At 48.1% G+C, this 15275-nt stretch overlaps 1 protein-coding gene across 1 annotated transcript in view; it reads left to right on the top strand.

The window, feature by feature from the left end:
• The window catches only part of MAD2L1 (mitotic arrest deficient 2 like 1), a 40912-nt gene that overhangs the window by 9817 nt on the left and 15820 nt on the right, over nt 1–15275 (top strand). Inside the window, exons 3-4 of the mRNA XM_030192719.1 lie at nt 7212–7332; nt 10956–11059. Of these exons, the coding sequence (XP_030048579.1) occupies nt 7212–7332; nt 10956–11059 (225 nt within the window). The remainder of the gene's footprint in view (nt 1–7211; nt 7333–10955; nt 11060–15275) is intronic.

Here is a 15275-nt window from a genome sequence, read left to right as displayed (position 1 = left end):
CTTTGAGACTGCCATCCAGACAGCAACCTGGAGAAAGTTAGAACAGCCTTTTTGCTGTTTTAACTTTTTATCTGATAGTTAACTCCTAACAGAAAGTAGTAAACAGTGGGAAATAGACCATGAACTCAAGAGACAAGGACAATAAATATTGTCTTCTCTCGGGGCCTCGAAGAGAAGTCATCCATTGTATGCCACCGCCACCACAGAAGTGTAAGCTGCAGAAGCTCTACTAAGACTCCTGAAGCAGGCCTGTGGCCGAAACACAGTACTGTGTCGAGTCTCTGACCAATAAAACTTGTTTCAGATTTTTATATTTATTGTCCTTGTCTCGAGTTTGTGGTTTGTTTCCCACTGTTTACTATTTTCTGTGTGCTGTTCATGGGAATTCAGCATATTTCTGCCTTGGGTGGATTTTCTCTATTCCTCAGGCCACCCTAGCACTGTCGGGATGGAGCTGAGATGTTTTGTAAAGATATTTCTCCGAGGACAAGCAGGCTGCTTGTTCTCACTGATGGGTGACGTCCACGGCAGCCCCTCCAATCGGAAACTTTACTAGCAAAGGCCTTTGCTAGTCCTCGCGCGCCGATGTGCACCGCTCATGCGCGGCCGTCTTCCCGCCCGAACCGGCTCGTGTTCATCAGTCTTCTTTTGTCCGCGCTCGGGATGGTCGTGTTTTGCGCCGTTTCGCGCCCCTCAAAGTTGACCCTCGCGCGTCTTCGCGTTTTTCGCTGAAAAAAAAAAAATAGAAAGACCTTTACGGTCTTTACCCCTTTCCCGTGTTCCCAGCTTTTGCCCCGCGTAAGTTTCCTTTCGCTTTCGGGGTAGGCCTTTTTTGAGGCCTCGGTTTGGGTTTTTTCTCTCCCTATTTTTGGTGCCTATATCGCCATTACGAGTTTTGATTTCGCCGGCGTGATTTTTCCGCCCATGTCATCGAAGTCTCCCAGCGGCTTCAAGAAGTGCACCCAGTGCGCCCGGGTAATCTCGCTCACTGATAGGCACGCGTCGTGTCTTCAGTGTCTGGGGCTGGGCACCGCCCGCAGGCCTGTAGTCTTTGCGCCCTTTTACAGAAAAGGTCTCAGGTAGCGAGATTGGCCCAGTGGAACGTGTTGTGCTCAGGCTCTTCGTCGGCAACAGCACCGGGGGCATCGAGTGCATCGACATCGACAGCTTCAAGACCTTCGACCTCGGCATCGACTGCATCGAGGCATCAACCCTCTGCATCGTCGGTACCGAGACATCGAAAGGCTGCGTCGGTGGTACCGGGACCTCCACTAGTGCTGATGTCGGACGGTGGTGCTTCGACTGGAGTGCAGGTGAGGGCTGTCCATTCCCCTGCTGGTGGCGGTGAGCCTTCGGGTGGGTCTCCCCCTACCCTGAGGGCTCCTGCGGTACAGCCCCCCCGAGACCGACCTTCTTCGGCCTCGGCCCCGAGGAAGCAACGGCTGGATTCTACGTCCTCCTCGTCGGTACCGGGAAGCTCCAGTGACATGCTTCGTTTGGAAAAAATCAAAGAAGCATCGACACCGGTCTCCTTCCCGCATCGGTACCGAGAGCTCTGGGTCGCCGAGGGAGTCGGCACCCAGTAGGCATCGGCACCGGGAGAACCGCTCACCCTCTGTTCAGGAGGTGTCGATGCGCTCCACCTTGGACAGCCCGGAACAGACTCTGACCTCGACGTCTGCATTGGTTTCCCTGTCTTTCTCCACAGCCGCTCTGCACGAGAGTCTCCGGGCCGTTCTCCCAGAGATCCTGGGAGAGCTGTTGCGTCCTTCCCCTCCGGTACTGGGGGTGCTTGCGCCACCGATACCGTCGAGTGAGGCGCCGGCTGGCCCCTTGCCCGGGGTGAGGTCTCCGACATCGGTGCCACTTGCGGTACCGACTGCGGCCGCCTCCCAGGAAGGCTCCCTGACGACGTCGGCGGAGGGAGCTTCGCCGGTGCTGGCGAGGGAGTCTACCTCTCGACGCTTTCACCGTGGCCGTGTTTCCACGGAGTCGAGTTGGGCACGGCTTCAGACACAGGTTCATGAACTTGTGTCTGACACCGATGGTGAGGCCTCGTGGGAGGAGGAGGAGGACATCAGATATTTCTCTGACGAGGAGTCTGATGGTCTTCCTTCTGATCCCAATCCCTCCCCTGAAAGGCAGCTTTCTCCTCCCGAGAGTCTGTCTTTTGTGGCCTTTGTCCGGGAGATGTCTACGGCCATCCCCTTCCCGGTGGTCGTGGAGGATGAGCCCAGGGCTGAACTGTTTGAGCTCTTGGACTATCCTTCGCCACCTAAGGAAGCGTCCACAGTACCCATACATCATGTCCTAAAAAAGACATTGCTGGCGAACTGGACCAAGCCTTTAATTAATCCCCACATTCCCAAGAAGATCAAGTCCCAGTACCGGATCCATGGGGACCCAGAGCTGATGCGCACTCAGTTGCCTCACGACTCTGGTGTGGTGGATCTGGCCCTAAAGAAGGCTAAGAGTTCTAGGGAGCATGCTTCGGCGCCCCCGGGCAAGGACTCTAGAACCTTAGACTCCTTTGGGAGGAAGGCCTACCATTCTTCTATGCTCGTGGCCAAAATTCAGTCTTACCAGCTCTACACGAGCATACATATGCGGAACAATGTGCGGCAGTTGGAGGGCTTGGTGGACAAGCTCCCTCCTGAGCAAGCCAAGCCATTTCAGGAGGTGGTCAGGCAGCTGAAGGCATGCAGAAAATTCCTGGCCAGAGGGGTATATGATTCCTTTGATGTTGCGTCCAGGGCCGCTGCTCAAGGTGTGGTGATGCGCAGAATCTCATGGCTGCGTGCCTCCGACCTGGAGAATAGGATCCAGCAGCGGATTGTGGATTCCCCTTGCCGAGCGGACAATATTTTTGGAGAGAAAGTCGAACAGGTGGTAGAACAGCTCCACCAGCGGGATACCGCTTTTGACAAGTTCTCCCGCCGGCAGCCTTCAGCATCTACCTCCTCAGGTAGACGTTTGTATGGGGGAAGGAAGACTGTTCTTCTGGCAAGCGTAGGTACAATCCTCCTTCTCGACAGCCTGCGGCCCAGGCTAAGCCCCAGCGCGCTCGCTCTCGTCAGCAGCGTGCGCCTCAGCAAGGCCCCTCGGCTCCCCAGCAAAAGCAAGGGGCGAGCTTTTGACTGGCTCCAGCAGAGCATAGCCGACATCAACGTGTCAGTGCCGGGCGATCTACCGGTCGGGGGGAGGTTGAAAGTTTTTCACCAAAGGTGGCCTCTCATAACCTCCGACCGTTGGGTTTTTCAAATAGTCCGGCAAGGATACACCCTCAATTTGGCCTCGAAACCTCCAAATTGCCCACCGGGAGCTCAATCCTACAGCTTCCAGCACAAGCAGGTACTTGCAGAGGAACTCTCCGCCCTTCTCAGCGCCAATGCGGTCGAGCCCGTGCCATCCGGGCAAAAAGGGCTGGGATTCTATTCCAGGTACTTCCTTGTGGAAAAGAAAATAGGGGGGATGCGTCCCATCCTAGATCTAAGGGCCCTGAACAAATATCTGGTCAAGGAAAAGTTCAGGATGCTTTCCCTGGGCATCCTTCTTCCCATGATTCAGGAAAACAACTGGCTATGCTCTCTGGACTTGAAGGACGCCTACATGCACATCCCGATACTGCCAGCTCACAGGCAGTATCTGCGATTTCAGCTATGCACACGTCACTTCCAGTACTGTGTGCTACCCTTTGGGCTCGCCTCTGCGCCCAGCGTGTTCACGAAGTGCCTGGCTGTAGTAGCAGCGGCGCTTCGCAGGCTGGGAGTACACGTGTTCCCCTATCTCGACGATTGGCTGGTGAAGAACACATCCGAGGCAGGAGCTCTACAGTCCATGCAGATGACTATTCGCCTCCTGGAGCTACTGGGGTTTGTGATAAATTATCCAAAGTCCCATCTTCTTCCAGTACAGAATTCATAGGAGCTCTGCTGGATTCTCGGACGGCTCGTGCCTATCTCCCAGAGACGAGAGCCAACAACTTGTTGTCCCTCGTCTCTCGAGTGCGAGCGTCCCAGCAGATCACAGCTCGGCAGATGTTGAGATTGTTGGGCCACATGGCCTCCACAGTTCATGTGACTCCCATGGCCCGCCTTCACATGCGATCTGCTTAATGGACCCTAGCTTCCCAGTGGTTTCAGGCTGCTGGGGATCTAGAAGACGTGATCCACCTGTCCACGAGTTTGCTCAAATCCCTGTATTGGTGGACGATTTGGTCCAATTTGACTCTGGGATGTCCTTTCCAAATTCCTCAGCCACAAAAAGTGCTGACTACGGATGCGTCTCTCCTGGGGTGGGGAGCTCATGTCGATGGGCTTCACACCCAGGGAAGCTGGTCCCTCCAGGAACGCAATCTGCAGATCAATCTCCTGGAGTTACGAGTGGTCTGGAACGCTCTGAAGGCTTTCAGAGATTGGCTGTCCCACCAAATTATCCAAATTCAGACAGACAACCAGGTTGCCATGTATTACATCAACAAGCAGGGGGGCACCGGATCTCGCCCCCTGTGTCAGGAAGCCGTCAGCATGTGGCTGTGGACTCGCCGTCACGGCATGGTGCTCCAAGCCACATATCTGGCAGGCGTAAACAGTCTGGCCGACAGGTTGAGCACGATTATGCAACCTCACGAGTGGTCGCTCAGCTCCCGAGTAGTGCGCCAGATCTTCCAGGTGTGGGGCACCCCCTTGGTAGATCTCTTCGCATCTCGAGCCAACCACAAAGTCCCTCAGTTCTGTTCCAGACTTCAGGCCCACGGTCGACTGGCATCGGATGCCTTCCTCCTGGACTGGGGGGAAGGTCTGCTGTATGCTTATCCTCCCATACCTCTGGTGGGGAAGACTTTGTTGAAACTCAGGCAAGTCCGGGGCACCATGATTCTGATTGCTCCCTTTTGGCCGCGTCAGATCTGGTTCCCTCTTCTTCTGGAGTTGTCCTCCGAAGAACCCTGGAGATTGGAGTGTTTTCCGACCCTCATCACACAGGATGAAGGGGAGCTTCTGCATCCCAACCTCCAGTCTCTGGCTCTCGTGGCCTGGATGTTGAGAGCGTAGACTTTGCCTCTTTGGGTCTGTCAGAGGGCGTCTCCCGTGTCTTGCTTGCTTCCAGGAAAGATTCCACTAAGAGGAGTTACTTCTTTTGTGGAGGAGGTTTGCCGTCTGGTGTGACAGCAAGGCTTTAGATCCTCGCTCTTGACCTACACAGACCCTGCTTGACTACCTTCTGCACTTGTCTGAGTCTGGTCTCAAGACCAACTCTGTAAGGGTTCACCTTAGCGCAATCAGTGCATACCATTACCGTGTAGAAGGTAAGCCGATCTCAGGACAGCCTTTAGTTGTTTGCTTCATGAGAGGTTTGCTTTTGTCAAAGCCCCCCGTCAAACCTCCTACAGTGTCATGGGATCTCAATGTCGTTCTCACCCAGCTGATGAAACCTCCTTTTGAGCCACTGAACTCCTGCCACCTGAAGTACTTGACCTGGAAGGTCATTTTCTTGGTGGCAGTTACTTCAGCTCGTAGAGTCAGTGAGCTTCAGGCCGTGGTAGCCCAGGCCCCTTACACCAAGTTTCATCATAATAGAGTAGTCCTCCGCACTCACCCTAAGTTCTTGCCGAAGGTAGTATCGGAGTTCCATCTGAACCAGTCAATTGTCTTGCCAACATTTTTTCCCCTTGCTCATTCCTGCCCTGCTGAACGTCAGCTGCACACATTGGACTGCAAAAGAGCATTGGCCTTCTATCTGGAGCAGACACAGCCCAACAGACAGTCCGCCCAATTGTTTGTTTCTTTTGATCCCAACAGGAGGGGAGTGGCTGTGGGGAAACGCACCATATCCAATTGGCTAGCGGATTGCATTTCCTTCACTTACTCCCAGGCTGGGCTGGCTCTTGAGGGTCATGTCACGGCTCACAATGTCAGAGCCATGGCTGCGTCAGTGGCCCACTTGAAGTCAGCCACTATTGAAAAGATCCGCAAAGCTGCGACGTGGTCATCTGTCCACACATTCACATCTCATTACTGCCTGCAGCAGGATACCCGACGCGACAGTCGGTTCGGGCAGTCAGTGCTTCAGAATCTGTTCGGGGTTTAGAATCCAACTCCACCCCCCTAGGCCCATGTTTATTCTGTTCCAGGCTACACTCTCAGTTAGTTGGATAAATTGTTAGGTCAATCTCAGTTATGTCCTCGCCGTTGCGAGGCCCAATTGACTTTGTTTGTTTTGAGTGAGCCTGGGGGCTAGGGATACCCCATCAGTGAGAACAAGCAGCCTGCTTGTCCTCGGAGAAAGCGAATACTACATACCTGTAGAAGGTATTCTCCGAGGACAGCAGGCTGATTGTTCTCACAAACCCGCCCGCCTCCCCTTTGGAGTTGTGTCTTCCTTTGTCTTTGTCTTGCTACATATGGGACTGACGAACACGAGCCGGTTTGGGCGGGAAGACAGCCGCGCATGCGCGGTGTGCATGGGCGCGCGAGGACTAGCAAAGGCCTTTGCTAGTGAAGTTTCTGATTGGAGGGGCTGCCGTGGACGTCACCCATCAGTGAGAACAATCAGCCTGCTGTCCTCGGAGAATACCTTCTACAGGTATGTAGCATTCGCTTTAATCTAGATCTGAATATTGATATGCTGCGTCGTAATAAAAAAGGAGCTTGAAGCAAAAGGAAGCCTAAATGTAATCCAGCCGCTCTGGTCTGTTCTGACATGCTGTGCTGTAGGTGTGTGCACCGGGGATGGGGGAGGGAAATGTGAGTATTTGCAGAAAGTTATTTTCCTTTCCTTCCTTTTTTGACCATTTATTAAGATGGACTTGGGACAATCCACTGCTTTATTTTCTAGGACAAGCAGCCTAAAATCTGTTTTACAAGGTATATGGGACCTGAACTGGCTACTGTTGTAAGCAGGACACTGGACTTGATGGCCCTTTGGTCTGCCCCAGTATGTTCTTAATCCCTGGCCCTCGGTGGTGTAGATGTAATTCATTTTAGTGCTTGAAGAATCTCCTTTTTCATGTGATGTTGTTTTTTCCCCCCTTTATTTCTTTCTCCTCTTGCTCCCCCCCCCCCCCCCCCCCCCCCCCCCCCCAGCCCTTAACAAGGTTTCCTGGGATAAGCAGAATTTGCAGCTCGCTTGTGATAGATGTTGAGAGTATGCTGCTGAGGGGCTCAGGTTTGGGTACCGATAGTAAGATATTTCCTCTTGCTGTTCTGTTCTAGACTGGTTGCACAGCTGTTCAGTGCAGAAGCTGGTTGTGGTGATCTCCAGCATTGAAAATGAGGAGGTTCTGGAGAGATGGCAGTTTGACATAGAGTGTGACAAGACCATGAAGGATGACAGGTGCCTATTCTTCCCCTCTCTTTCCTCTTCCATGTAGCTACAAGTGGGAGCTTGCTCGTGCTTTTGAAGTGACTTTGCCATATTAGTGTGAAATCTGTGAGGGTCTTTTCCAGTTGTGATCTGCAGGCCCTGGAATTCTTTTCTTGGCTCTTTCGCTGCACTGGCCCTCCCTTTCCTTTTGAAAAAGACTTGTACAGTATCTTTTTTTTTTTTTTTTTTTTTAATTCTAAATGAAGCTTTGTGCTGTTTGGTGCTCCCTGTTTCTATTGAGCTTATCAGGTGGTCAGGTTTGCCTGTGTGTCCTTCCCTTTCAATTGTTAAAGGCCTTAAACCAAACTGAGCCAGACTTCGGGTGGAGATGGATCCTTGGGTCTGACTTCTGTACTTTCAGATTTGGCTAGTGATTGGGAGTGGACACAGGAAAGGGTAAAGTTTGACAATGCATAGGGACAGGGTCAAACAGACCATGATTAGGCCTTGAACTGGGTTGCATGGACTGAAGTTGTGACCGTTTGCAGTACAGAATTTCCTCCCATGTATTGTGGCAGTGATTTTAATTTTACTGATATAAAACAAAAAGCACCAGGAGCCTTCAAAACCACAATTGTCCTGTAATTAGTAGTAGAAATGATGCTGTACATTATTGACCCAATGATGTACAGCATAGTTTATACTACTAATTAAAGGACAAGTTCCAGTTTTGCTCCTGGTGCTTTTTTGTTTTGTATTGCTTGCGTTGTACTTAGTACATAAGTACATAAGTAGTGCCATACTGGGAAAGACCAAAGGTCCATCTAGCCCAGCATCCTGTCACCGACAGTGGCCAATCCAGGTCAAGGGCACCTGGCACGCTCCCCAAACGTAAAAACATTCCAGACAAGTTATACCTAAAAATGCGGAATTTTTCCAAGTCCATTTAATAGCGGTCTATGGACTTGTCCTTTAGGAATCTATCTAACCCCTTTTTAAACTCCGTCAAGCTAACCGCCCGTACCACGTTCTCCGGCAACGAATTCCAGAGTCTAATTACACGTTGGGTGAAGAAAAATTTTCTCCGATTCGTTTTAAATTTACCACACTGTAGCTTCAACTCATGCCCTCTAGTCCTAGTATTTTTGGATAGCGTGAACAGTCGCTTCACATCCACCCGATCCATTCCACTCATTATTTTATACACTTCTATCATATCTCCCCTCAGCCGTCTCTTCTCCAAGCTGAAAAGCCCTAGCCTTCTCAGCCTCTCTTCATAGGAAAGTCGTCCCATCCCACTATCATTTTCGTCGCCCTTCGCTGTACCTTTTCCAATTCTACTATATCTTTTTTGAGATACGGAGACCAGTACTGAACACAATACTCCAGGTGCGGTCGCACCATGGAGCGATACAACGGCATTATAACATCCGCACACCTGGACTCCATACCCTTCCTAATAACACCCAACATTCTATTCGCTTTCCTAGCCGCAGCAGCACACTGAGCAGAAGGTTTCAGCGTATCATCGACAACGACACCCAGATCCCTTTCTTGATCCGTAACTCCTAACGCGGAACCTTGCAAGACGTAGCTATAATTCGGGTTCCTCTTACCCACATGCATCACTTTGCACTTGTCAACATTGAACTTCATCTGCCACTTGCACGCCCATTCTCCCAGTCTCGCAAGGTCCTCCTGTAATCGTTCACATTCCTCCTGCGACTTGACGACCCTGAATAATTTTGTGTCATCGGCGAATTTAATTACCTCACTAGTTATTCCCATCTCTAGGTCATTTATAAATACATTAAAAAGCAACGGACCCAGCACAGACCCCTGCGGGACCCCACTAACTACCCTCCTCCACTGAGAATACTGGCCACGCAATCCTACTCTCTGCTTCCTATCTTTCAACCAGTTCTTAATCCATAATAATACCCTACCTCCGATTCCATGACTCTGCAATTTCTTCAGGAGTCTTTCGTGCGGCACTTTGTCAAACGCCTTCTGAAAATCCAGATATACAATATCAACCGGCTCCCCATTGTCCACATGTTTGCTTACCCCCTCAAAAAAATGCATTAGATTGGTGAGGCAAGACTTCCCTTCACTAAATCCGTGCTGACTTTGTCTCATCAGTCCATGTTTTTGTATATGCTCTGCAATTTTATTCTTAATAATAGCCTCCACCATCTTGCCCGGCACCGACGTCAGACTCACCGGTCTATAATTTCCCGGATCTCCTCTGGAACCCTTCTTAAAAATCGGAGTAACATTGGCTACCCTCCAGTCTTCCGGTACTACACTCGATTTTAGGGACAGATTGCATATTTCTAACAGTAGCTCCGCAAGTTCATTTTTTAGTTCTATTAATACTCTGGGATGAATACCATCAGGTCCCGGTGATTTACTACTCTTCAGCTTGCTGAACTGACCCATTACATCCTCCAAGGTTACAGAGAATTTGTATCCCTCTCTGTTTGTGCTTTAATTTTACTGACCCATATTGTGCACAAGTAAGGGGGGGGTGGGGCATTTGACTATAAGGATCCCTTAGGCCAGTGTTTTCCCAAGTCCAGTCCTGGAGCACTCCTTGCCAGTCGGGTTTTCAAGATTTGCACAATGAATGTGCATGAAGACATTTGCACATAATGGAGGCAGTGTATGCAAATCAAGTTCATGCATATTCATTGTGGATATCCTGAAAATCTGACTGGACTTGGGGAAACACTGCTAGTCATTCTCATTAACTGCTCACTCGTCCTCTAGATTGTTCACTTGTCTTTAGATTGTTCTCTTGTCTTGTAGATTGTAAGCTCTTTGAGCAGGGACCGTCCTTCTATGTTTAAATTGTACAGCGCTGCGTAACCCTAGTAGCGCTTTAGAAATGCTAGTTAGTAGTAGTAGTAGTTCCTGAGCCCAGGACTACATCTTGGTGTTGTGAGGAAGTGTATAGAAAAACAAAAGAAGGATTGATCGCCGCAGGTAGGAAGCAAAAAAAAAAAAGATAACCAAGGACCAGTGCAGAGCCAAAACAGTCTCTTGACAAAGTTTAACAAAAATAAGTAGCGAACACAACCAGTACAGTGACTCAACGGGGCCATGTTTCAACTAAGTGCCTTCATCAGTAAACCTTGCCGTGAACCGCTGGGATGGTTATCACAATGTATTATCTGATCACTGGGCTGATGCAATGGCAGAGATCCTGTAGTGGTTCCTAAGTGTTTCTTCCATAAATTGGTTTTCTCCATGTGCCTCTTGTCAGTTCTTTCAGTTGACTGCATGACTGTCTTAAAATGCTTAGAAGTATGGAGAGTGTCTTATTTTTAGAATGGTTATTGTTTTGTATTCTAGAATATAACTTGAAATTGAATGCATGTGACAGCAATGGTTATATCTCTTGATATGAGTATTACTTGCTGCATTCAAACAAAACAGATTGCCTTATAAGTCACACTTGTGAGATTTTCTTGGTTCTGTGTACTGTTTTGGGACCCCTGCCAGGATGAAGTATAAACTTAAAGCAAGCTAACGTGTTGGGCAATTTTTCTAGTTTGAAACGTGTGTAGTACAGTGGCTGTTACTCCCAGAGGGGGAGGAGGTGGAAAGCGCTTCATTCAATGATTAGCTTCTTGTTCATGCTTCCTTAGTGCACCAAGAGAGAAATCGCAGAAAGCCATCCAAGAAGAAATTAAATCTGTTATCAGACAGATCACAGCCACAGTCACGTTCCTGCCCTTGCTGGAGACTGCCTGTAAGTATCGCTGGGTACCTGCCACCAGCAAACCATGAAATATCCAAAGGAGAAGCTGTGACCCTGCCCCCTTTTCAGTGACTTGATTAAGATACATGTAGCCTACCAGCATGCTTTGTACAGATGGTGCTCAGGCATTTCTGTTCCTGCAGTCTATATATTTTTCTTTCCTCTACTACTTCTACCATTTATCATTTCTATAGCGCTACAAGTGTTCATATGTTCCCTTGAGCCCTCTGGATCTGGGAAACAGCTATGATTTCATGGGGTTTTTTTGTGTGTGTGTGTGTGTGTGGGGGGGGGGGGGGTTGAAGCTCCATGTTGCTGACACATGTGATATAACTTGTAAATGTGGGTGTTTCTGAACAAGTCCTCATGTAGATGCTCTGTGGTGCATTTGTAAGACCTGCATCTGTTTTAAGTGTGTCTGGCACACTTAAAACAGATGCAATGAAAACTTGTTGACACAGCCAGAAAAATGCTTCTTTGCCTAATCTTGGAAGTTACTTATAAATGTGGATTTGTTCCATGATCAGTCTCCTTGAGCTTTGAAGCTACCTTGTTGCTTCAGTCTTATTAGCTATGGTAGCTACTATTTGCTGTAAAAGGACTTTGAGAGGGAGAGAACTTCACTGGTGAGTTATTTGCTTTGAAATTGCTTTTAAACTTGGGGAAAGGTAGACTTAGAGTTTAAATAGGTAATTTCATTGTCTTTATTTTAAGTTATTCTGCTTATTTTGCAAAGGCAGTTTAAAGAATAGGTTGGGTTTTTTTTTTTTTTTAAGCATTTTAAAGTCTTCATAGGCAAGCATTAAAAGAAATATTTTAGCGTTTCCCATAGCATCAGTGTAGAGCACAGCTGATAGTCGTAGGAAACCTCAGTTGGTTTAATTCCCTCCTTCCCTCACTCCCCTGATCTCGTAGGCCTTTGACTATTTAGGATCTAGAAAGTCAATTAGGGCATCTGAATCAGCCAGTAATGTTCTCTTAGAAATAGTGTGCTTAGGCCTATGGAGGGGAACCTACTAATAATACAAATAATAGTGAAACTACTTAAATATTAGTATAGCATAAAATATAGCCAACAATTGTAGGGGGCTTCTTAGTTGGCATTGAACTTAAGGGTTTCTGCCAGGTACATGTGACCTGGCTTGGCCGCTGTTAGAAACGGAATACTGGGCTAGATGGACCACTGGTTTGACCAGTATGGCTATTCTTATGTATTTTATAGTTTTGGAAATAAGTTCCTACGCCATTAACAATTTAAGAAATCGTCAATAATTTATTTATTATATTTGTATCCCGCACTTTCCCACTAAAAGCAGGCTCAATGCGGCTTACATAGTAATAGGTAACACAGAATGTTGTTATGTAAAGTAGGAAATTAAGTATAACATAATAATAGGCTGGATAGGTAGGTAGAGACAGGTAATAGAGAGAGGAAGGTAAGGTGGGAGATAGTCTGGGTCAATGTCGTTTTCTCTTCAGTATATGTAAGGTAGATGGGTTCAAGAGATTAATCTGGGTATTTTGGGTAGGCTTGTTTGAATAGATGGGTTTTTAGTGCTTTTCTAAATGGTAGGTGAGATGCAGTGTAGCAGTGAGATGGGGGCTATCCAGTCTTTTTGCACTGAGTGTCACATGTTTATCTCCCAGCTGGTGAGAGGTCGTGTGTGTATTCGGTACAAAGATCTCCTAGCACTCGGGGGGATGAGTCCGATTTCTGGAGGCTAGAGTAGCAGACTTGAGGAGCTGAGGCAGACCAGAGGTATGTCGAGGAGGCCTACAGGGCCATAGTAGAGAAGTCTCGTCTCCAGTCTGGCAACCTCTGTACTGCCATGGAGAACGGTCACCTGAAGGGAGGGTATCATCTTTGTGAGGCAGAAAGTGATCCTGTAGCCACAACATGCCTCCAGGGGGTGCAATATTCTCTCGCGCTGAGGATGTGGAGGGAAGTTTAAGACAGCTGTTGTAGTTGGAGATTAATCATTAGGAATGTAGATGGGTGGATGTGAGGATCGCTTGGTCATTTGCCTACCTGGTGTGAAGGTGGCGGGCCTCATGCATCACCTGCATGAGATTTTAGACAGTGCTAGGGAGGAGCTGGTTGTCTTGGTACCTGTGGGTACCAACGACATAAAAGAATGTGGGAGTGAAATTCTGGAAACCATATTTACTTTAAGTAGAAAGTTGAAATCCAGAACCTCCAGGATAGCATTTTTGGAAATGCTCCCCATTTCACTTGCAGGACCCAAGTCTCAATGTATGGATGAGACGATGGCGCAGGGAGAAGGGTTTTAGGTTTGTTAGGAACTGGGCAACATTCTGGGCAAGGGGAGCCTATTCTGGAAAGATGGCTTTACCTTAATCAGGGTTGGAACCAGGCTGCTGGCATCATTTAAAACTGAGACAGAGCAGCTTTTAAACTAGAAACTGGGGGAAGGCTGGTAGTCTCTCAACAAGCACATAGTTCAGAACAACGTATATTTGAAGGATATTGTTAAAACAAGGAAGATATTGTAACAAAGGCCATAGTAGACCAGGTGTCTCTCTAACTAGAGCAGTCTTAAAAGATTACAAATTCATTGTCAACTTCTGAGCAAGTTGTTAGGAATAGAAAACATTGTTTAAAGTGTTTGTATGTGTCACAAAACGCCTAGCACCCACCTGGGGTAACCCTGCAACCACCTAAAAGGGTCTATCCCAGCATTGCTCAAGCCTGCCTGCACCTTTGCATGTGCTGTACACTGGCATACCCTCCACCCTACCGCACTTGGTTTCTCTTGCCTCTGGGCTTATCTCCTACCCACAAGTTATATCCCTGGTGGTTTCTAAGAACACTGGGGCCACAATCCCAGAGGTCCCACATCTCTTAGAAAACACCCACAGACCCAAAACACAAACCACCAGGATTCTTAGTCCAGGACAACAGAGCTAATAAACTAATAGGTTTATTGTCAGAAAAATGGAACAGTGAATTAGAGAAAAAGATTTACCGTATTTTTCGGACTATAAGACGCACTTTTTCCCCCCAAAATTTGGGAGGAAAATGGGGGGTGCGTCTTATAGTCCGAAGGTAGCGAGTTCCCTCCCTCCCGCCCTCCCCCCGGCCCTGTCACCACTTCTCCCCTACTCACGTCACGTGATGTTCCCTGGTGGTCTAGTGACGTCGGGGCAGGAAAGAGGGGGCTCTTTCCTGCCCCGACATCACTAGACCACCAGGGAACATCGCGTGACGTGAGTAGGGGAGAAGTGGTGACAGGGCCGGGGGGAGGGCGATCCCGAACTCGGACAAGACGCACCGGAGCACCTAGGTTTTAGAGGAGGGAAAAAGGAAAAAAAAATTTTCCTATTTCCCTCCTCTAAAACCTAGGTGCATCTTATGGTCCGGTGCGTCTTATAGTCCGAAAAATACGGTAACCAGCAAACAATAACTGGTAACTTAAGATTTCAATATTAAAACTAACTGCACACTTTATTACTAACTGAGCTGCATCTTGGGAGTTCAGAAAAATTAACTGCTCACAGGTTTTGAACAGGGTCTAGGTGCAGAGATGTTTACCCTCTGCACTTCCTCTTTGAGACACTGGGACAGACCAAAGGTCCATCAAGCCCATAGGAATTGAATGGGCTTCCTCTCATTTGCCACACGGGAATCACTAGCATGAGTAAATTACAATCCAGGAACCATCCAGGAGCATTCCAAAAACAAGCACTGGAAGGCAAAGGCTCTGGTGGAGGAGGAGTTAAACAAAAGGTCAAATTTTTACAATACCTCTTACTAATGAAGTTAAATCATTCCACTCCAAACAAAACCCAGCGCATGCACATCTGATTGAGTTCAAGTAGTCCATTAGAGCACCAAATTCAAATCTCACCACCACAGATTTAAGAAAAAAAAAAAAAAAGTCCATTCGTCAAGGTAATTGACTTTGCTGGCAGCTTCACTCAGCACAAGGCTGGGAACTGTCCTCTGCTTGCTTGTTTCTTCACTCAACATGGGACTATCTCACACATTGCTGCGTCATTAGGAGTGAGATAAACACCTTGTGAATCAGCAGAGCTAAAGTGAAAGAACCATAAAAACATACTCTAAAACCCAATTGCCATATAAATATCCCACAGAACAGAAGCAAACAAGAAAATACAGCATTATAACTTTACAAAAATACTTTCAATACTTAAATTTCAAAGCAGCAGAGCTCGAGTGGAAAAT

This window comes from Microcaecilia unicolor, chromosome 2, assembly GCF_901765095.1.
Source record: "Microcaecilia unicolor chromosome 2, aMicUni1.1, whole genome shotgun sequence".
NCBI lineage: Eukaryota > Metazoa > Chordata > Amphibia > Gymnophiona > Siphonopidae > Microcaecilia > Microcaecilia unicolor.
This window is presented reverse-complemented; position numbering and strand designations above follow the sequence as displayed.